Source organism: Cibotium barometz, chromosome 13 (assembly GCF_041138505.1).
Source record: "Cibotium barometz isolate CiBa-2024 chromosome 13, ASM4113850v1, whole genome shotgun sequence".
NCBI classification, from domain to species: domain Eukaryota; kingdom Viridiplantae; phylum Streptophyta; class Polypodiopsida; order Cyatheales; family Cibotiaceae; genus Cibotium; species Cibotium barometz.
In genome coordinates this window covers 41774288-41797505 of record NC_141058.1, presented here as the reverse complement: position 1 = coordinate 41797505, position 23218 = coordinate 41774288, and the positions used below count along the sequence as shown (strand labels likewise).

The window sequence follows — 23218 nt, the reverse complement described above, 5'->3', positions numbered from 1 at the left end:
GCAACACCTAGATTGGTCATGGATCGCTCCCAAAGGACCGGTCATTGTCTTCTTTGGAGGACTGGAGTTGTTCATCATGATCTAAGGCAGTTGGTTAGATGCAGATTAGCTCATCCAAGAGATGTAGTGCAATGAGGCATGAACTCGAGAGCAGAGGGAAAGCCTTTTCACTTCTACGGCATCATCGCTCGTGGAGCTGAGAGGGAGTGTTGGATGCATCTCCACTTGTGAGCCTCCTTGAGGGGACATTGGAGTGCATACGTAAGTGTTATATTTATGGGCATGTGTACGCTTCGCCTGTGCAAACGAGAGGGCCCCTGAATGCGAGCCCAAGTAGCCGTAAGAGTGTGGACGATATCACCCCATATAGTACTAATGCACTGAGACCCAAAAATCTGGACACCCTCAATAGCCTCCGTGCATCTAGCTCTCCAGATCTGCCATGCTGTAATACTGGCAATAATCTCCCAACTGGTGTCAATCCTCTGTCTAGGGGGTGTATAATCAGAGTGAGGAACATCCTGTGATAAACCATGCTGGGCAATATCTCTACGAATGAAAAAAGCAGAATCTGTACCACTGCCCTCGTAAAAAAGCTGCGGACCGGACTGGGAGAGCCAAGCAACTGCCCCCCAAGTCACATGCATGGCTCGGCCACTCAATTTGCCTATAAGTTGGGCTATAGGACCCCAAATCTGCTGTGCAATGCTGCATCCCCATAGACAATGTTGTACGGACTCAGAATTTGCCGCACATCTAGGACAGGAAGGTGCTACACCGAAAACTGATCTCCACTGATTGGTGGTGTAAGAATAACCAAAAGAAAGGAAAGATCTGGCTCCTTCTGTATGAGTGCCAAAGTCTATGCCGATGTATGCACTGTATCACTGGAGAAATATCATAACTCTCCCAATGAGGCCTGAGAGTAGGGATCCTATGCATCTGTCGAGTGAGGAGAAGCCTGGCATTCCGAGCAGTGAAATTGAAAAAGGGAAGGCTTTTCAAAGGATCAAAGGCATCAATCCACTCCTACTCTCTTGGATCCCACTGAAGATATATGATAGGACTGCCACCATATAGCCACAAACACCAAGAGCCATGAGTCACTATATGAGGAGAGGGGTCAATGAACCAGTGCTTACCCGAGCGACAACAATCCTGACTGGACTAAGCCTAGTATTTGGGATGATCTCCTCCATACTACATCTCCTCAATCTCCCACCAGGCATGATAGAATAAATGAGGCAATCTGTATCCTCCTGGCCCGGGAGAGCAATGACCTGCAAAGGTATGCCTATCCTTGAAAAAACTCCCAGCCAACTCGGATGATAGTCTCCGTGAAAGGTCCCAAAAAGCCACTCATGCGGAATAGCTGCATCAATCTGATCAATACGAATGCGAGAGCCCCTAAGATGCTGAGTGGATGCAACTCTTCGATCCTCCAGAAGACTCTTAAAGGTCTTCCAAGCAAGAACTGTGTATGTGCATCTCTCCCATCTTGACCATTGCATATAACGAGATGCACCAAGTGGCCGACCAGCCTCATCCCTAATGAACTCGTTCCACATAATAGGTTGTCAGTTAGCCTCGTCCAAAGACCTAGGAAGCCTTTGTCGCAAAAAATATCTTATGCTTCTCCATGCTCTGACAATGGTTGCAATAAGAGGGAAGATGGTGCCCTAATATCAGCCTCTGTGAACAAAAAACGTGTGTTGGGTATCCAGTCTCTCCCAACCCTGGGTGTACATCTGGAAATTTGAGACACGAAAAAATCCTTCCAAGGTTCAGTGCTTGGTAGGAAACCTCTGACCACAAGTTTGCAAAGCAACGCCCTGCACTGAACATCCGGATCGATAATATTCAAGCCCCCCTCTCTTTTGGGCTGAATAACTGTGAGCCAAGCTACCTTGGCACGAGTGTCTAAGGTGCCATCCAAGCCCGACCAGAGAAAATTGTGGATCAATCTCCGCAATTGGCCAATGCACGCACGAGAGAAGCACCAACAAGAGGCAATAAACCAAGCTGAGGCAAGCAAAACCTGATTAGCCACCAAAGCTCTGGAAGCTAAATCTAATCTCCTGGAGCTCCAATGGAGGAGCTTCTTCCGGATACTCATAAGTACAGCAGCAAACTGCTGGGCAGGAGAAATATCAATCCCAACTTGGCATCCCAAATATCTAGCAGTGCATCCTCTGCTAATCCAAGTAAAACCAAGCTCTGCACCCCAATCAACTCTCGGTGAATCACTAACCCAAAAACCAACAGATTTGTGCCAAGTAATGAGTGTCCCTGTTGCCAAACAGAACTCCTCTAGTGCTACCCGGAAGGAACATAAGCATATATGTGAAGCCTCCAAAAACAGGGCTGTGTCATCTGCTAACTCAGAGTCAACCAACTCCTCACAACTACGAAGAGGCAACCTCAGTCCTGAAATACGAGCAGTGGAGCGGAGAAAGATGCTCATGGCCTGTACAACTATGAAATATAATAAAGGGGCTAATGGGCAGCCGTGTCGTCATGAGCTTGAAATTTGAACTGCCCTCCTCTATCACCGCAAGCAAGAACTCTGCTGTGGGCATCACGATACATGCATGAAACTCGCTTGATCCATCTCTGAGAGAAGCCCATATGACTAAGAGTACCCTCAAGGAAGTCCCAATCCACACTATCATAGGCCTTCTCAAAATCCAAGAGCAGAATGGCTAAGGGCTGATTGCTCGCTTTAGCCCATTCGGCGGCCTCCCAAAACAAGAAAATGTTATCAAAGATGCTCTTGCCGTGTAAGAATCCATTCTGGGTATCATGAATAACATCCTGCAAAATTGGCTGCAACCTGATGCTCACTGCCTTAGCAAGAATCTTATAGGCAGTCCCAAGTAAGGTGATAGGTCTCCACTGGCCAATCAATGTCTTATCCCCGCTCTTAGGAATAAGATAAATAAGCCCCTTAGTGAGAGAAGAAGGCATAGAACCTGTGTCCCACATCTCCTGCAAAGCTGATGTGATCTCATTCCCAATCTCATCCCAAAAAGTAATGAAAAAAACAGGGGAGATGCTCTCCTCCCCTGGACACTTACCATGAGGTAAGGCATGAAGAGGATGACTGAACTCCTGCATAGAAAAAGGGGCATCCAGAGCGGCACACATCTCCTCAGTGAGCAAATGTGGCAATGCATTCCAAACCTTCCTCTGTGCTCTGTGTCTCAAATCAGAATGCGGCTCAGCACTAAGAAGCTCGCAATAGAAATTGGTGGCAATCTGTCTAACCATAAGAGGATCTGAGTGAAGAGTGCCATGTGAATCCTGCAACTGCCTGACACTCTCTGGCATGAGATGGGCCGTGAGAAGCAAAGAAATGTTTGTTACATCTGCCACCCATCTGTGTCCAAAAGGATTCTTGGGCATGGAAACGGTACTCCGCGCGCTGCTCAAGAGAGTGATGAAGTTCTGCTCTAACAGTATATAAAGAATCTGCAACCGATTGAGCATGAGGATGTTTCTCGTGCTCTTTCTGCAAGGCAGCTAATCTACGTCTAATAGCCCTTTCCAAGTCCAAGGCCTCTTGCCTCTTAGACAGGGCACATGTGTGATAAAAGTCACTAATATCATAGAGAGCAGAGGCGGCTTTGAGAGGCCTGTAAGAAGTCATGAGATCTCCAAATATCAAGCATACGACGCGATAGCTCTGCATCTGAAAACAAATGATGAGGGATGCGTACATGGGGTGCTGATCCATGGCAATTCGGATCTCTAATACATAAAACCATTGGGCAATGATCCTATTTGGAGGTGCCTGTAGCAATCAAAGTATGTCCACCTCTGTCAAGCACCCAATCATCCACATAAAATCTGTCTAACCGTGCATAGATACATCCTACATCTCTTCTCCTGTTAGACCATGAATAAAGAAGAGTGGATGGACTCCTCAAAATGTCATCCTCATGCCAACAATCTCTACCATGAATGGAGAGTATAAACCTCTTCCAAGACGCTCTTTCAAGAGGATGCACCAAGCCCTCATGTCCACCTCTTTTATCCGTTGGCATCTCAACCATGTTAAAATCCCCACCAATAATCCAATGGTTGGCAAGAGGCATAATGTAGTGAGAGATTTCCAAAAGGCAATCCTCTCACCTCTATGGTTAGGAGCATAGAGGTTGAGAATACCAATGCGTGTAGTACCCTGCATAAGAAGGATCCATTGCGCTCTCGCAGGCAAAATGACACCATGTCCAATGATGCAAGGCAAGATCAAAGCTGAAACAGAGATACAAACACCACCCTTGGTACCAACAGCCGGTGACCAAAAGGTGTGTCCCAATAGAAGCTTGCCTGATCTCCCACATTGACTAGCATCCAGTTTATGCTCTTGCAAGAGCAATATATCCATAGGTCCACGTGTGACTGCACAATGAAGCTGGGTTTTTACAATTTGTTTCCGTCGATGCCGAAAAAAACCCCAAAGACCCTGAATGTTCCAAGAGACAATTCTCATAAAGACTCAGAGTAGGAACAACCAGATCTCGTGGTCGACGAAGGACTCCCTTTAGAGGCGGAAGTACGTCTCCCACTCCGGGGAAAAACTAGGGCTAGTCCTCAGAACTGGAAAAGGTACCATGACAATGCGAATGTGCAACATCATCCTCAAGGGTACATCATCCTGTAATAACTGTAACTGTAATGCAGCATCCTCCTGTGAGGGATCCAGATCATGTGCCTGCAAGGCCTCATCCTCCAAAAAACGATCAACATCCTGTGAGGCAAGAGCTGCATAGGGGTTAGGGTGCTCCACAGGGGTTGTGGGGGGTGAAGGGGCAGGTACGAGGGTCCGAGGGTGTCTGCCAGCCCTAACCACAACCCAACGCTGTGTGGTTTGCTGTGGCAAAGGAGGTAGAACCTGGCCAAGGGATGCCCCTATGGAAGCTAAAAGCTTCCAATAGGACCGAGGAAGAGTAGGGAACCGTAGTGAGACCGGGGTAAGGCAATGATCCTCCACCACTGGATCAAAGCCCACCTGGTACTGAAAGAAGAAAATCTTCCTAGGACCAAGAGGAAAGGGGCTGCTAGCCAAAGCCTGAGAAGTAGCTTCTGAAGAATGAAAGTCCACCTGGAAGAAGCCTCGACCAAGTAAATGAGTATCCTGAAAGTGCACAATCAGCTCCGAAGGGAGAGTTGCTAGAAGCCATTCACGGGCTTGCGAAGGAGAGGGGTGGGAACCATAAACTCTCGCAACAAGGGTAGTCTGGACCTCAAGGTCAATGTCGTGCTGAAGAGAGGTGAGCCTGTCTTGTGAAAAATTGATGATTCTCCCGGCCAGTGGGGGTGATGAGAGATTGGCTGCGGCAGAAAAAGCCATAAGACCAATCAAGAAAAGTGGGCGGCCGTCTTGAATCCAGATAAAATAGCTACTGGGAAAACGGCAGCAGAGCAAGGGGGACAAAGGCGGGGAGCAGCTGGGGAAGCAAGGGCAAAGGGGCAGGCGGGGACTGAAGAAGGCAGGGGGCGGGCAGCAAGGGGGAGGCGGGGCAGCAAAAGGGGTTGGCGGGGACAGCAAAAGGGGCAGGTGAAGGCAGGTCGGGGGCAGCTGAAGGGCAGGCGGGGAGTGAGGCTAGCGAAGGGCAGGCGGGGATTGAGTAAAGGCTAGCGAAGGCTGCAGCGGGACAGGCGGGGGGTTGCAGAAGGGCAGGCGAAGGCAGCAGAGGCAGGCGGGAGCAGCAAAGGAGCAGCCGGAGGCAATAGAGGGCAGGCGGGGGCAGCAGCGCAGGTTCACGTCACTTCAGCACGTACGGTTGGTATCTATTTAAAAAAAAGCTATCTGATGGAACTTGGACACGTAACAAAGCAAAACTTGCTAATGTTTGTCATCACTATTTTGCAGACATGCTTGCTGCCCCTCAGCCCCCGTCTGAGGAAGTATTCCATGCACGTCTTGAACTCTTGCAGTATGTTTAGCCTATAGTCACACCTCTTAGGCAGCTTGTATGGATGCATCTTTTACTAGGAAGAACTGGATGATGCTCTCAAAAATCTAGGTAAATGGAGGTCTCCAGGATGGGATGGGCTTATGGTGGAGTTCTTTCACGCATTTTGGGATGTTCTAAAACAGCCCATCCTCTTAATGGCCAATTATTGCTGGTCTATTGGATAGTCGCCATATGCCTAGAAAGAAGGCTTACTTAAATTGCTGCCCAAAAAACAGCTTTGTGAAGGTTTAGCGGATCGGCATCCCATCTCTTTGATGGTTGTGGTGTACAAGCTTGTGACTAAGATGCTTATGAATACAATCAAAGGTATACTGCATGCTTGGCCTTCATCCCAATTAGTATGGCGTCGTCCCAAGAAGGCAAATTATGGACAATATAGCCAATGCTTATGTAGGCATTGAATATGCCAAATACATGCACCGAGATGTCCTCATTATGTAGGTGGACATAGCTAAAGTCTTTGATACTGTCCAATGGGATTTCATAGCACAGGTAATGGATAGAATGGGATTTGGGTGCAAAACGAAAAATGTTGTTTTCTAGCTATATCAAGAAGGTACAACGAAATGCATTTTGGGAGAAGAACTTTTAGCTCCCTGGAAGTTAGGCAAACGTGTCAGACAGGGCTGTCCTCTTATTGCCCTGCTATATGCCATTGCTACTGTACATGGATAAGGTATCACTGGATGGCCTGCTATATGGAATTTCCATGGGGGATGGAAACAAGTTTGTGGCTCAAGCCTATGCCGATGATTCTTTCTCTTTTCCTTGGAACACATAGCCTGATGTGAGGGTTCTCATGCAAGCTTTGTCACTTTATGGGTTGGCTGTTGGGCCGAATGTCCACTTCGCAAAATCAAAGCTATTACCGTTGAGAAATTATGATTGGCATAGATTACTCTGGCCAGGACAAATTGCAGTCAGACAAATTACTCTTGGGTATCCCATTGGATGAGAGATCTCCCTCAAAGAAGAGACTGAGTGGTTGATACATAAGCTACATCACAAAATTGAATATTGGAAGCTGTCTACATGGCCATTGCATGTACGTGCAATTCTTTGTCCCTTTGCTGCCTTGGTCTCGTAGACAAATTGATCTTTTCATGTCTAAAGCCCTGGAATGCATGTGGAAAACAAAAGCGGACAGATAAGCCCTTTGTCTGATGAAGCAAGAATTGGTTTGCTCGCCTAAGATGCATGGTGGACTTAAAATTCTCAATATCCATTATCATGTCCTTGCGAGGAAGGTGATGCTTCTACTTGATTTCGTGGCACACACAAAGCCATGGGATTGCATGTTGGCAGTATGCGTGTCTCCATGTGTACAGAAGCATATGGACATTGGGTCACCCGTTATGATGATATAGTTTTTGGACATTTAATGGCAAAATCACGGGTTTTCTCTATGCTACTGTTCTCATTCAAGACTGGAAAGCTTTGTTACACCACCTGCATTGGTCGGCGGGCCGGCTCCCAAACTAGGGAAACTCTTTGACTATGGAGAGCATTCATTGGAGTAGGGTGTTTGAAGTGCCTCTTGCATTATCCCAGCCAAGGAAGATCTATAACCTTTCCGTGCTTTGAATTTGCCACATATGGGATGTTATTGATGAGCATGGTATGGTTTTTTTTGTTTCCTCAAGCAGTCAAGATGGGTTTGCATCATAGGTTGATTTGGAGGGTCATTATGGAGATGATGCAACCATTGCAGCAGCTAGTGCCTGCGCTTCAAGAAGGAGGCCGACTCAGAGACTGGCTTTTTGATAGGCAGCTCCTTGGATATATACCTCTTCCTTTTCATTAGCTCATAGTGTCTAGGGCGTACGAGCTCCTTTTGCCTCCCCCTTGGATACATGAGCATGCAAATCATCTATGGAGGATGTCTAAATCCTTGCCTTGGTGGAAAGTGGCATTGGGACGGATATGGCAGAGAGAATTGCGCTTGAAGCAACAATTGTTTCTATGGAGATGTACTATGGGTGTTTTTCCGGTGGGGATTCTTTTGGCACATAGACACATTGCTTCAGCCTTATGTAGGCGATGCTCTCACCCACGTGAGACAGTTCCCCATCTTCTGTGGTACTGCTTCCACTCTCGAGCTTTCCTGGACAGATTGTCAGGGCACCTACGGGCACAATTTCCAGGCAGACTTTTTGGGAGGCAGTTTTTCCTTTTTGGTCGACTCTCTCCACCATTGCCAGCTTATACAGTCTTTCTGGATTGGACGAGATTTCGGGCACTCTGGGCTATCTATCATGTCCGGAATCAGTTGCTTTTTTCTGTTGTTTGTGGTGACCCTTTTTCCTTCTTCCGTACCAGTCTCTCAGAGATTCTTTTGATCTTGGAGAGCTCTCTTTTCCACAGCTCGAGGGGTTTTCCCATTGTTTCTGATCTGAGTTGTAGCTATCCCACTGTGGGACAGCTATGCATGTACATTGCTTTTATCAATGAAGCAGTGGTTTCACTAAAGAAAGTGGGTTCATGTAATCAGGTGTTTCTCTCTCTCCTCTTCTCTCCCATTGACTGTGCGTTTTCTAACAAAAGGAAGTAAAGGTTGACCATGAGGACAACTTTCTTATCATCTGCTATGTGGGAGCCCACTTTTGGACCCCATGATCTTATGAAGATGCATGGCAAGGTCAAGGGTTAGAATGTTAGGATCACGATAGATGATAGTGCAACAGGCAACTTCTTGAACCATGCATTGGTCAAGAAGCTAAAGTTACCTGAAATGCCAACATGCTCATAAGTAAGTGGTGTCTTTGGCAAAGGGCATTGACAAGAAGGTGCGGGATACTATGATTAATGGTATGGAAGTGGAAGTTCAAGGGTCCAAAGAACCTTTGTGCTTTCAACTTATGAACATAGAGAGGACGGATGTTGTCCTAGGTAGGGGATGGATTTATGGATTGGGTCAAACCTCACAAAGAGGTCATTTAATTTGAGCTTCAAGGAAGAACAACCCAGCTCCAAGGCGAACATGATGTACCCAACTCACCTCTTATATGTTTGATGAAGCTAGAGCATTTGATGGACATTGAGGATATAGAGGTTTTTCTTTGTGATCTTATTTATTGCGATGTTATTCTTTTCTATATTTAGAAAAATATGGAAGTTCTTTTGTTGAATTTTCAGATTTAATGCACGAGTTTAAATATATTTTTCCTAAAGACTTGCTTGATGGATAACCATCGAGTAGGAAAAGTAGATCTGAATAGATTTGGTGCCCCTGATAGTGCACCTGTGTTTAAAAATTTGATTAGGCTTACCAAAGTAAAACAAGAGGAAATACAGAGATAGCTAGTTGAAAAGGTCAGATTAAGAGTAGCAACTCTCCTATGGCTTTGCGAGTCCTACTCATAAAGAAGAAGGATGGTTCTATGTGTAGCCACCCTGGATGCGCACCGTAAAATTGGCATTCCTGGTGCTCAGATAGGCATTTCTAGGATGACCAAGTATAAGTGGCGTTTTTGGGACTACCAAGTCACTTTATTACATGGGGCTCAGTTGCATGGCTTATGGAGTCAAGGCTATAGCTGTTCTACCAGAAAAACTGTAGTCATTCTACCAGGGCATGCCCATATACTGCTCTTCATGTGCATAATGAGGTAGCTTAGACTGTCATTTTGACAAAGGCACTTCATGCTCCATTCAAACCTTGTCACTAACTAGTTGTTCTAGTGGGAGAGATTATTGCTAGTTTGACAGCTTGGAAGAGAAGTAGAGCTAGATGCACACAAAGGCTGTTAAGAGTACAACGAGATTTAACAGAAGGCATATTTAGATCTTTTTATTTCCACAAGTTAGAGAGCAAATGGAACATTGTGGTGTCTTATTTTGTATGTGTGCACCTTTTCAGGCTGCACTGTGCTGTGTGAGAATTATACGCAAAGTCCCCGACTTCGCAGAAAGCCTGCTGAATCCTGCTGTGACACTGCTCATAGACAAGCATCATGGTGTTCTCATTGCTGGCTTAAAGCTTTGCATTGTGCTCTGCCAAACGAGTAGCATGGTTCTTGAACAAATGAAAAAGGTAAGTTGATCAATGATAATTTCCTTTTTATACATTTGATGGTATAAAGCTTACATTTACTCTGAAAAATTACTCCGAAAAATGGGTTTCTTGTCTTTGTAAATTATCCTTCTAAATAAAGATTTTCTAAGAAACTTTATCAAGTTATTCAATCTACTTTTACAGTCACTTTATGTTTGCTTAGTCTATATATAGACACACCCTGAAACAGCACTTGTGTTTGTCTTTACATGCATTGCGCCCCTTGATTTACAACCTAACCAAGGTTGCTTATCACTAATCATGGGTTACCCATAACTAGACCAGTCCAGATGGAACATTTATTCCTATACTGGCTGTACATGTGCTACATTCCACAAAAAAGCAGAAACCTCACAAATGATGTATGTAAAATTCAAATAAGTACCTCTTGCAGTGATAAAAGTGTTTTACTGTGTAAGAACATTTGGGACATCCCAATACCGCTACTCCCTGCTGATAGTACCATTACACATTGCATAAAAGACTAATGAGGTTAGAATTGAGTGTTTCCTATCCATACTAAGTCCTAATTAAGCCAGAGACATACACTGGACAAGCAAATGCACAGGAATATTTTACACCACTAAACATTGTGCACTCATCAAAATCTTCAGGCTAAAGGCATGTAGCTTGTGGATTATTGGTTTCATACCAGTTTGAAAATACGGGTGAGAGACATGCATGTACTCATGCATCTTGTTCTGTCAACTTGCATGGAGCAATGCGAATATGCACCTAGATGCTGTGCAATCATTACAGGTCTTCAAGACTATACCAGGGCTGTTGAAGTGAGTATGGACTATATGGGCATATCTGCAGCTGCTTTACGAGGGATGCAAATTGTATGATAGAGCTGACGTTGCTATACTAGAGCTATGATGGGGTTTGTAAACGGCAGGGACAGCTGAAGTGGTAGCTTTTGGTCTCAATTCAGAGATACAGACTTTCTGTGGCCAGCAAGGCAGAGCTTGAAGACCTATGCTGGGTGCTTTATTATATGTCTCATCATAAAGCACATATTTTCTTTTGTGTTTGGTGCCACTTGGCTTGGTGCCAAAGCATTGTCCATACCTCTAAGTTTGATGTAGGTTCCCTAAGAAAGGGGAATGGTGGGGTTGGGGGGAGGAGGTGGAACTTTGGTCCATTTCGCCTCTTACCCTTCATCGATTTCTCTTCAATATTTTCATAGGTTGGTCCTTTTCAATCTCATATTTGAGTTCATAAGTTGATGGATTATGTTTTAGGGTAATTTCGGCTTTATCTCAAGTTATTAAAACATCAAAGAAAGTAATCAAATATTTACGAGACAATCCAGTTTCAGAGATGTGAAAGGAGGAGACAGTGCACTCTCTTATCTCGTTAACACAACATGGTGGGGACTATATCAATAGACTATATTTGGGAGAGCTGTCACATTTGCAAGCCCTAGCTACCAGCAATGCTCAGTACCTTCAGAGACTACTGAGCATTGCTTTTTGAGCTGCAAAGAAGCCCAGAGAATTTCACAATCCTCCTCACGTAATTTGAGAGGGTTCTTCTTTATCCCTTGAGGATGTGTTACTTGGATTGTAGTTTCTGCACCACATTTATTTTGTGTGTGACTGTAAGGCCTCAAGTGAGCCTGGATCTATGTCTGAAGATGAATGCTGGCTGCAATCTGATGGAGATGATCTTGCTGCTGATTTCCTGCTATTCTAGGCTGCTCACACACTAAGCAGGCAAACACACAAGCTCAACAACAATGTGAAGGGGGCTGCGATGCCTTTACAGGCTCATGTTGCCATGTTGGAGGATGAATAATAGTCGGCTGCATGTTTTTCAGCTACAAATATTATCTTTACAAATATCAAGGCTGAATGCTAACGCTTTGCCTGCCTTGTTCACACATGCTGCCGGGCCTGTTCATGGGTGCCCTGTCTGGATAGTGTCCAACCTGCCTACCCATGGGCACCTTGCCTGTGGAACTGCCAGTGGTTGTTTTCGGAACAGTTTAGTCTTTAGTATTCTTCAGTTTTCAACCTCAGCCCTTGTGGGCGGGCTTGAACATAGGGAAATTGCTCTCAGAAGTGATTGAATGTACAGTAGGTTAGGTATCTGTGTGTGCATGTGCATTCTCAAGGTCTTTTGTGGCTCTCTATTTCTCTGTTATTCAATTGGACTTTGAACAAATCCTGTCTGCTGCTTAAACAGCCTGTCCACACAGCCCACATGAGGTCCCACCTGCATCCACATGTGAAAAGCACTTGTCCCAGTGCAGCCCGTCCCTGATGGAGGCTGCCATCAGCTGTGTATGGGATCAAATGCCTACAAATCATCCACCACCACTTTAGGATGCTGGGTAACCAACCCTGCTACACCTGGATCGGAGCCACGGTTTTTGAGAACTTGCTTGTCCTACCAAAAGGCATCTGAAGAAGCCGTAATCCACTGGCACCCCATGACCCGCGGGGGGGGGGGGGGGGGGGGGGGGGGGGGGGGGGTGGGGGGGATGTGGCCGCACCGGGGGACTCTAGGGGCAGGGCAGCAACTGGGGAGGCTGCAATCGTCATTTCCATCGGATCAAAAAACTTGTGAATCAATTGGTGGGCCAAGCCATGCTACTGACTCTGGGAGGGATCTGGCGCGGTCCCCGCAGGGGGGGGTGCGGAGAAGGAGGCTGAGAAGGGGAGCAGGGGGGGATATCAACAGTGGGTTGGGGAGGGAGCAGGGGATCAAAAGGGTTAGGTGGAGGGGGGGTTGCGGGCAGGGGGCATGCACGCCTGAGCCTCAGGAAATCTGAACCTTTGCAGCTGGCACCTGTTGGGCAACATGAAGGGCCTGATCCAGCCCATCTCCTGCTCCAGAACTAAATGCGCGTAACAGTTGCCAATGGGCACCGTTACCTCAAGGGACCTGCCTGTGTGGCGCTCTGGTTGGCGGTAGCAAGGCCAACGTGCTGCTGGCTGCCAGCGGCCAGAGTCCTCAAGAAGGGGGAGGGGGTGCGAAGGGGCAGGGAGGGGATAAAATAAATTTATCTAAAATTTATCTTTGAATTTAAATAAAATATCCAATAATTCCAATATGCTAGGAATTTCTCTTTTCCCATCTAAATGATTGAATTCCAAATTTCATAGGAATTCCTCTTTTATCATTTAAATATTTCTCATAGATAAAATAAATTTATCTAAAATTCATCTTTGAATTTAAATAAAATATCCATTAATTTCAATATACTAGGAATTTCTCTTTTCCTATCTAAATGATTGAATTCCAAATATCATAAAGGAGGCTGAGAAGGGGAGCGGGGGAGAGAAGAAGGCTGGGGGATCTCAACAGTGATCAAAAGGGTGAGGTGGAGGGGACCTAGGCGGGAGGTTGGGGGGTCTTGGGTGTTTGGGGGGGCGGGCGGGGGGCATGCACGCCTAAGCCCCAGGGAATCTGAACCTTTGCAGCTGGCACCTGTTGGGCAACATTAAGGGCCTGCTCGCGGCCCATCTCCTGCTCCAGAACTAAATGTGCATCGTAACAGTTGCCAATGGGCACCGTTACCTCAAGGGACCTGCCTGTGTGGCACTCTGGTTGGCGGCAGCAAGGCCAACGTGCTGCTGGCTGCCAGCGGCCACAGTCCTCTCCCTACTGAGCCTAGGGGGAATGGGAGGTCTCAGGGTCAGGCTGACCTGGTGCCCTTTCTTTGTGCTGGGGCTGGGAGGGAGGGATGATGCTGATCTCCTGTGCCCTTGGTCCCGCTGGAGAATCTTGAGGCGGACTCGGGCAAGGGTTGGGGGCATTGTTATGTCTTGTGTTGTGTGCGAGGTTAGTGTAGAGGAAGCCGGCTAGTCAGTTCTTATGGTAGTGTAAACTGGTTATAGTGGTTATATAGTTAGGATTGTGGCTCATTTGTGTAGGAGCCCTTGTTGGGGGAGCTCTACCTTGGGATTGGGACATTCCAAGGGTCCCAACTAGTGGTTAGCCCCCTTGTGGGCATTACAAGTGACACTGTGATGGTTGGGGGTGCGTGGTATGGGACACACATGCTTTGTGGGCATGGGCTTGCCAAGGTTGGGTGGGCGAGTGTCTAGCTCGGTGGGTGGTTTACCATTGCATGTGGTTTGGAGCCTATGGTTGGGTGGCGAGTGCTAGCCAAACCCCTTTATGTTCCCTTTGATTATTGCAACTATGATGTGTCTGAAAAGATGCAGGGGGGAAGAGAGCTTGAGCTCTTGCAAGCACACACACACACTCACAAAACCCTAATAGAGAACACACAAGGTGAGAGGCTGAAAATCTTCTTCTTCTCTACTCAACACTCAACACACCATATACAAGAATAAGAGTACACATAATATGAAAGGTACTCAACCAATATATACACGGGTTCTCTATAGTGTGAACCCGACTAAATGAGCTGGCGCTATAACTATGCCAGTTGTGAGGTGAAAAAAAGAAGAAAAGACCTGCCTCTATAGCCCTTCCACCTCGCAAACTTGGAAATACACACACGAATGGGGGCACCACCAGCCACCGGCTGGAACCTTCTCACACTCACCACCCAATCCACGCCAGACAGACAGCAAAAACAGGGGCGCCATAGACCAAGATAAACACCCAGCAATATATTTCCAAATCAACACTTCATACAAGCTTCTCTCGACACAGAAGCCTTACTCACACAATTTACAAACACTCACTCAGGCCTGTCACTGCCGAGGATACACCACATCCCCGATCACCACGAACCTCTCGCCTGCCTGCTGTACCAACCACACCAGAATGAACCCGGCCACTCACTTTTTTGAAGGGCGCCCACACCAGCTAACCCTCAACTCTCTGCAGCCCATCACTTCTGCGTGTGTCGTTAGCAGCAGCTACTCCATCATCTCTCTCTCTCTCTCTGTGCTGATCCTCTTCCAGCCTCACAACAAACCCAAGCAGCTTATCTGCCCTGCTACTGGCCCACCACCAAGCAGCAACACTGTCCCCTCTGTGCTTCACTCGGCACCCTGCTCTCTGTCCACTGTCGGCTTCAAATCTTTCTTTCTCTCTCTCTCTCTCTGTGCTGATCCTCTGCCAGCCTCACAACAAACCCAAGCAGCTTATCTGCCCTGCTCTACTGGCCCACCACCAAGCAGCAAGACTGTCCCCTCTGTGCTTCACTCGGCACCCTGCTCTCTGTCCACTGTCGGCTTCACCTACGCGGCCCACACCAGCCCTCGCATCCACTTCCACTGCTCTTCACAAGTAACCTGTCTCTGTGCTGCCAACACCTCAAAGGCACTCTCCTTGCGCTATCAACCCGACTACCTCAGCCGCAGTTCACCACACGACAGCCTGTCTGCTCCACCTCCGCTACTCTTCACACGGGAGGCCCCACCACGACTACACGATGGCCACACCTATCCTCGCCTGCAGCCTCACTTCGAACACTTCTCTGTAGCTCACACGGAGGGCCCCAGCCTCTCTGCAACAGAGGCCGTGCTTGTTTTGCTATCACCAGCTCCCTGTGGTCTCCACGCTCACCTTCTCTGCGCCTACCTTGCCCATAGGCTGCCTCTACTCTCTGTGCCAGCCTGTTCCCTTTAACACCAACACTTTTCTTCTCCTTTCGCCAGCTTCACCTAGGCGGCCTCCTCTTGACCGGCCGTCCCTGTCAGCCCTTACCTACATGTCCACGCCAACCTGGCTGCGGCTGCAGCTACGCCGACTCTCTCTAGTGCCTTCATGACTGCACGAGCAGCTTCTCTCCTTGCGCTTCTCCTTTCACGCCCGCCCACACACGACCCAGAGCCGCCTTCACTACTTCCCTTCGCTTATATCTTATAGCTGCGCCAGAGAGCCTCGTGCAGCTCGTCCACTGTGTATGGCTGCACACGCCCAAGAGCCCCTTTACTCTGCGCCAGCCAGCTCTTCACGTTGGCAACTCCAGTCGCCAGCACGTGCAACTTAAGCACGTTGCCCAGCTCATCGGCGCCTTTCACCACCACTTCCATGGGCCTTTCCCTCTCGCCCAGCAGCTACCCAACATGGCCCTCAGTGCTCGCCAGTTCTCGTACCCCAGGGCGGCCACCCTTAAACCTGTCTCACGCCAGCCCAACCTGCAAGTGCAGCACCTTGAGCAGCTTCTCACACGTCGGCGTCTCCACCAGCAGCACTACGGCGGCTTTCTTCAGAGTGACCCCCCCTGAACAACACGGCGATCCTTATCACTTGTATTCTGCACGCTGCGCCGACTTCCACAATTCTCAATGCTTCTGGACTTTTAGCTGGCGGCTACGTTGGCATCCACACAAGTGGCCATGTGGCTACTACTTTATTGGCCATATTAATCATTATTATATTTTTATTTTCTTCCTCTCCTAATGGATGGCCGCCCTTCCATACCAATTCACACCAATTATCTTATGACCTTGGCCCCATAATCGTTAATTGCTCATGCACCTCTTCAAATGCAATCTTTAATTGCCCCGATGCTTTCACACACATTCAAATGCAACCTTCCAATGTCCACTCTCACTTGGACGCGCACACAAATTCAGGCTACCAAGCAGCTGATCTCACCCCAAGCTGACCACGTTCCGGACAGGCGTGCAAGAGCCTCAAAATGAAATGCATCCACCCTGTACACCAGGCAAGGCATTCCACGGCCAAGTTCTCATTCACACCATGCACACGTATGTACACAAGCCAAAAAGACCACTCAGAAAAACACCTGACATACTTTGCCAACCCCCCCATCTGCTAGAGCATTCATGCTCAGTAGCAAAAACATGAAGTCCAATAGCTATCCATCACGATCAAAAGGAAACAGCAATTCACCATCCGATTCGCCAACATCCCTGAAACACCATGGCTGCATCACTGCATACCAAACATCAACCACAGCCACAAAATCATTTCTGTCCATCATCTGATCAACATTCACAAACTCTGACCACACAGCATCATCCTCAAGCCTTCGTTCTTCACCCACAACAAACCTCCTCATCTTCAAAACCTGTGGCATTCCAGCATCTAGCATCCCATCCATCATTACCAGTGAAGGCCAGCTTCCAGCATTTTGACCTTTATCCACACAAAAATCCACATCCTCTCCAATGGGAGTGTCCACCAGCACTTCGAGCTCGTGAAATATAGGCATCTCTTCACAACCATACAGCTCAGCTGGTTCAGAATCTTGGTCATCCATGCACTTTGCCTTTAGCATTTCAGCAACCCGCATAGAAGCCTTTGCTACACTCTGGACCATACCTGCATCCATCTCCATCTCTGGCTCCTGCTCATCAAGGCTAGCAACTTCCCATATATCATCCTCAAGCACAATACTCTCATCACAACGCTCTTCATCAGCCAAATCTACATGCATACCTTCTTGAGTGTTGCCAACCCCCCTGGTATCATCATCTTCATTCATCGCAGGTACCATATCACCATCCAGCTGTCCAAGAAAATCCATGATAATAGGATCTTCCTCCACACTCTCCACATCCGCATCACGAACCATCTTTACTTCATCACAAGTCTCTACTCCATCCTCCTCCCTTGTAGAATCTGGCAAAAAATCATCTTCAGAACATCTTGCATCCAGCTCCTCTTCCTTCTTATCATCAGCCAATCCCAAGGCATCATCCTCTTTACTTCCATGTGCATGCATGTCATCCAAATCACTGTCATGTACAGCCACGACGTCCAAATCCAAAGAAGAATCCACTGGCAACTCCTCATCTGCACTTTGTTCCTTCACCTGCTTTTCATCCACCTGCACATGCTTTAAAAACTTTGGAAAAAAATTAGAAGGCACATAAAACATCCCCCTTTGCATCTATATCGGCCTTTGAGGCTCCTGTCTGATCAAACCTTGCATAGGACTCTTATCCACCTCAACCAAATTTACCTGCTTATCCCTCGCAGACACAATACCTTCATACGGATAAATACCCATCTCCATCTGCTTCAAAACCTTGCCTTCCTTTTCCCTAGCAATCCTAACTGCATCATCAAATGACCTGGGATTCTTCAACTCAACCCTGATCTTTAAATGAGGTAGCAAACCATCAATAAACAAGCTCTTCTTCAGAAACATTGGAGGAACTTCCTGCTTTAATGTCATACACCACTTACCCCATAAACATGTAAATACCTTCACAAAATCATCCAGTGATTGCCCATGTACTTGCTTCAAGACGCTCAGCTCCTGCAAAAGCACACTAGAATCCTCCGCTTGCTGGAAACGCTCCAAAAGACCTTCTTTCAACCTGTCCAAGGTCAAAACACCATCATCCTGTGCTTCAAAACCCTTAAGCCAGCTTCGGGCATCTCCCTTCAAGAAAATCCTTATCAGCCTCAGAACCTGCTCTTCATCTGTGACATGGTTGCTAATGCATGCCAACTCCATCTGCTCCAAAAAGTCACACACATCTTCACCTTTCCTGCCATGAAACTCCGGATAAGACCACATCCTGACAACCTGTAACAATCCCTGAGCTCTCCTCAGTGAAACACACGCCCTTCTTAGGCAAAGAACAACGCCAGAGCTATCCTCAGTGGGGGCACCAGAAGGATGTGAGGTGAAAAAAAGAAGAAAAGACCTGCCTCTATAGCCCTTCCACCTCGCAAACTTGGAAATACACACGCGAACGGGGGCACCACCAGCCACCGGCTGGAACCTTCTCACACTCACCACCCAACCCACGCCAGACAGACAGCAAAAACAGGGGCACCATAGACCAAGATAAACACCCAGCAATATATTTCCAAATCAACACTTCATACAAGCTTCTCTCGACACAGAAGCCTTACTCACACAATTTACAAACACTCACTCAGGCCTGTCACTGCCGAGGATACACCACATCCCCGATCACCACGAACCTCTCGCCTGCCTGCTGTACCAACCACACCAGAATGAACCCGGCCTCCAAAGCTTCGGTGGTTAACCAAGTACTGCTTGGCTCAGTCTGGTTTATTGCCTCCCTGGCTGCTGGTGCTTTTCACAAGGATGCATTGTTCAACTGGTGTGTAGCCTAGCGGTGTGGGTTTGTGACTGGGAAGGGGGAGGTCCTGAGAGTTCGAATCCCTGCAGGCTCCTAGCATCCAGGCTGATTGTGGAAAAATTTTATCGCCTTTGAGCAAGTGACCAAGCCACCTTTGGGTGGGCACTCAAGTTGCTAAAAGAGAAGGATCTACTCAAGGGGGGGGAAAAACTATGGAGACTGGTCTGCAATTTCCTTTGATCAGGCTTGGATGGCACATTTACACACGAGCAAGAGTCACATGGGACACACTGTCATTTTCCCTAAGCAAGGAGGGCTGAGTATTAGAGATCCGGATATGTAGTATGGAGCCCTGTTTGCAAGTTAGTTATAAGTGGCATTTTCTTGGGCACTGAGCTCTGGAAGAACTTCTTTCTCTATCAGATCTCCAGATATACGCCCCGTGTTGGTAGAGATTGGATGCCTAGTGCATGCTATATTTTCACAGAGGCAAGTCTAGAGAGCAACCTCTTCCCCATTTTTGTCAGCTGGCACTTGGAGAAAGGATGAGACCTTTCTTGAGGCAGAGGCCTTTGAGATCACAGGAAGATGTAAGCACACCCCCATCAAGTGGAATGATCTTATTAGAGATGACATTCATCATCCCCTGGGTGCTTCTGGTTACATGCAGTGGCCAAGCTCGGAGATTCTTAAAAGTCTTCCTATGGATCAAAGGGAGGCCTCCACTCAACATCTCAGAGGGAGTCACAGTAGGATTGAGCAAATTGACGCAGCTACCCCTCATGAGTGGCTTACTAGCACATTCCATGATGAGTATCACACCACATGGATGGGTCCTTTCTCCAGGACAGGTGTACCACAACAAGTACTAGCCATGCTGAACCAGGATGACAAGGGAGACTGTGTGTTTGACACTATCCTGATATGATGGAGATTGATGAGATGTGTTAATCGGAGTTTATTCCAGACACTATCATCTGTCCTGTGAGAGTAGACAGGCAAGACTATGTACTTGTTTATTTTGAGAGCTAGTATCAGCAAAATGTGCGTATCATCTTTGAACCATACAGAACAAGTGTTCACCTTATGTTGTTATCACGATTCGAAAGGAAGCGACCAAGAACGTTGATAGCAAGTACACGAAGTCCTTGAGTAGCTTCAACATGCATTATTGTTTGAACACATTCATAAAGTATTGCACTGCCTGGAACTTTACTAGAGTCAGTATTTGTGATTACCTGCAAACAAAATGCAAACACTTACCAAGCATGAGATTACAAGACCCTTTGCCTATGAACCAATCAATCTGGAAGAACACCAGCACTTTTCTTCTCCTTTCGCCAGCTTCACCTAGGCGGCCTCCTCTTGACCCGCCGTCTCTGTCAACCCTTACCTACATGTCCACGCCAACCTGGCTGCGGCTACAGCTACGCCGACTCTGTCTAGTGCCTTCATGACTGCACGAGCAGCTTCTCTCCTTGCGCTTCTCCTTTCACGCCCGCCCACACACGACCCAGAGCCGCCTTCACTACTTCCCTTCGCTTATATCTTATAGCTGCGCCACAGAGCCTCGTGCAGCTCGTCCACTGTGTATGGCTGCACACGCCCAAGAGCCCCTTTACTCTGCGCCAGCCAGCTCTTCACGTTGGCAACTCCAGTCGCCAGCACCTGCAACTTAAGCACGTTGCCCAGCTCATCGGCGCCTTTCACCACCACTTCCATGGGCCTTTCCCTCTCGCCCAGCAGCTACCCAACATGGCCCTCAGTGCTCGCCAGTTCTCGTACCCCAGGGCGGCCACCCTTAAACCTGTCTCACGCCAGCCCAACCTGCAAGTGCAGCACCTTGAGCAGCTTCTCACACGTCGGCGTCTCCACCAGCAGCACTGCGGCGGCTTTCTTCAGAGTGACCCCCCCTGAACAACACGGCGATCCTTATCACTTGTATTCTGCACGCTGCGCCGACTTCCACAATTCTCAATGCTTCTGGACTTTTAGCTGGCGGCTACGTTGGCATCCACACAAGTGGCCATGTGGCTACTACTTTATTGGCCATATTAATCATTATTATATTTTTATTTTCTTCCTCTCCTAATGGATGGCCGCCCTTCCATACCAATTCACACCAATTATCTTATGACCTTGGCCCCATGATCGTTAATTGCTCATGCACCTCTTCAAATGCAATCTTTAATTGCCCCGATGCTTTCACACACATTCAAATGCAACCTTCCAATGTCCACTCTCACTTGGACGCGCACACAAATTCAGGCTACCAAGCAGTTGATCTCACCCCAAGCTGACCACGTTCCGGACAAGCGTGCAAGAGCCTCAAAATGAAATGCATCCACCCTGTACACCAGGCAAGGCATTCCACGGCCAAGTTCTCATTCACACCATGCACACGTATGTACACAAGCCAAAAAGAACACTCAGAAAAACACCTGACACCAGTCTCTAGAATGGCTGTCACACAGCCTGTCATCCCACTGGCCGCATATCTCCCATGATATCACCAACCATGCCAGTGGTGTAAGTGTGGGGCCTATCCCCGAGGTGGGTCATCAGTGGCCACCGCCTCACTAGACGAGCTCGATATCTCAACACTCCCCCTCGAGCTCAACTCCATCTCATGTGACACCAAGCGAAGCCCTAAATCTGCGGAGCTTCTCTGTATCCAATGCTTTGGTGAAGATGTCAGCTACCTGATCCTCTGTGCTGACATAAACAAGGTCAAGGTCTCCTGCTAAGACTTTCTCTCTAATGAAGTGGTAGTGGACCTCTATGTGCTTCGTACGAGCATGAAAGACTGGGTTCCTGGCCAACTGTATACTACTAATGTTGTCACAGAAAATGACAACTTGTCTATCCACTGATAGACCCAAATCTGCAAGTAGCTTTCTCAACCAAGCTACCTCACATGCTGCCATAGCAGCTCCTCTGTACTCGGCCTCTGTACTCGATAGAGCAACCGTAGGCTGCTTCTTGCTGCTCCAAGTCACAGCAGCACTCCCCAAAGAAAACATGAAGCCACTGGTAGATCTTCTGTCTGAGATACTACCAGCCCAATCAGCATCTGTGTACCCATGTACACATATCTCTGTCCCAGTCTCATAGAGTAGTCCACAATGCAAAGTAGACTTCACATACCTCAGTATGCGTCTCACTGCATCCAAATGTGGTTTCCGTGGAACCTGCATAAACTGACTCACCAACCCAACAGCATAGCTCAAATCTGGTCTGGTGATCGTCATGTAGATCAAACTTCCTACTATGCTCCTGTACATAGTAGGATCCTCCAAGATCTCTCCTGAATCTGCACTCAACTTGCCATTCTGATCCAATGGCACAGAAATAGGCTTACAGCCTGTCATACCATACTTGGACAACATGTCCAAGCCATACTGTCTCTGCAGTAATCCAATACCATGTGGTGACCTAATCACCTCAATGCCCAAGAAATATCTGAGCTCCCCCAGATCCTTCATCTCAAACTTCTGTCTAAGCAAGATCTTTACATCAAAGATCTCTGCATCATGGTCCCCCGTAATGATCAAGTCATCTACATAGATGACAACAAGCACAACCCCTCTATCACCATGTCTCACATACAATGAGAAATCTGCATTGGCTACATGAAAGCCAATAGTGACAAGATATTCAGAAATCTTGTCAGACCATGCTCTTGGTGCTTGCTTTAAGCCATACAAGGCTTTCTTCAACCTGCAAACATGCTCGGGGTGACCCACATCCTCATATCAGGTGGCTGCAACATATACACCTCTTCTTGCAAATCCCCATGCAAGAATGCATTCTTTACATCCATCTGATGTAAAGACCATTGCTTTGATGCAGCCACTGCTATCACAACTCTCACCGTTGCCATCTTGGCAACTGGGCTGAAAGTTTCCTCATAATCAATCCCATATGTCTGCGCATATCCTTTGGCTACCAATCTAGCCTTGTACCTGTTTATGCTTCCATCACTGTTATGTTTAACTTTGTACACCCACTTGCATCCAATGGCTTTCTTGCCTTTAGGCAATTGCACTAAATCCCAAGTCTCATTTCCATATAGTGCATCCATCTCCTCATCCATAGCTTTCTCCCAACACACATTTCCAACAGCCTCATCAATGCATGTGGGCTCTACAACCTGCACAACCTTTGCCATATATGCATAGTGATGTGCCACATAACCATCATATGTAAAGCTC

At 47.4% G+C, this 23218-nt stretch overlaps 1 protein-coding gene across 6 annotated transcripts in view; it reads left to right on the top strand.

The window, feature by feature from the left end:
- The window catches only part of LOC147632694 (AP-1 complex subunit gamma-1-like), a 143939-nt gene that overhangs the window by 9056 nt on the left and 111665 nt on the right, over positions 1-23218 (top strand). For all 6 annotated transcript variants that reach the window (XM_086807513.1, XM_086807517.1, XM_086807516.1 and 3 more), the window contains exon 4: positions 9844-10017. In XM_086807513.1, the coding sequence (XP_086663639.1) occupies positions 9844-10017 (174 nt within the window). The remainder of the gene's footprint in view (positions 1-9843; positions 10018-23218) is intronic.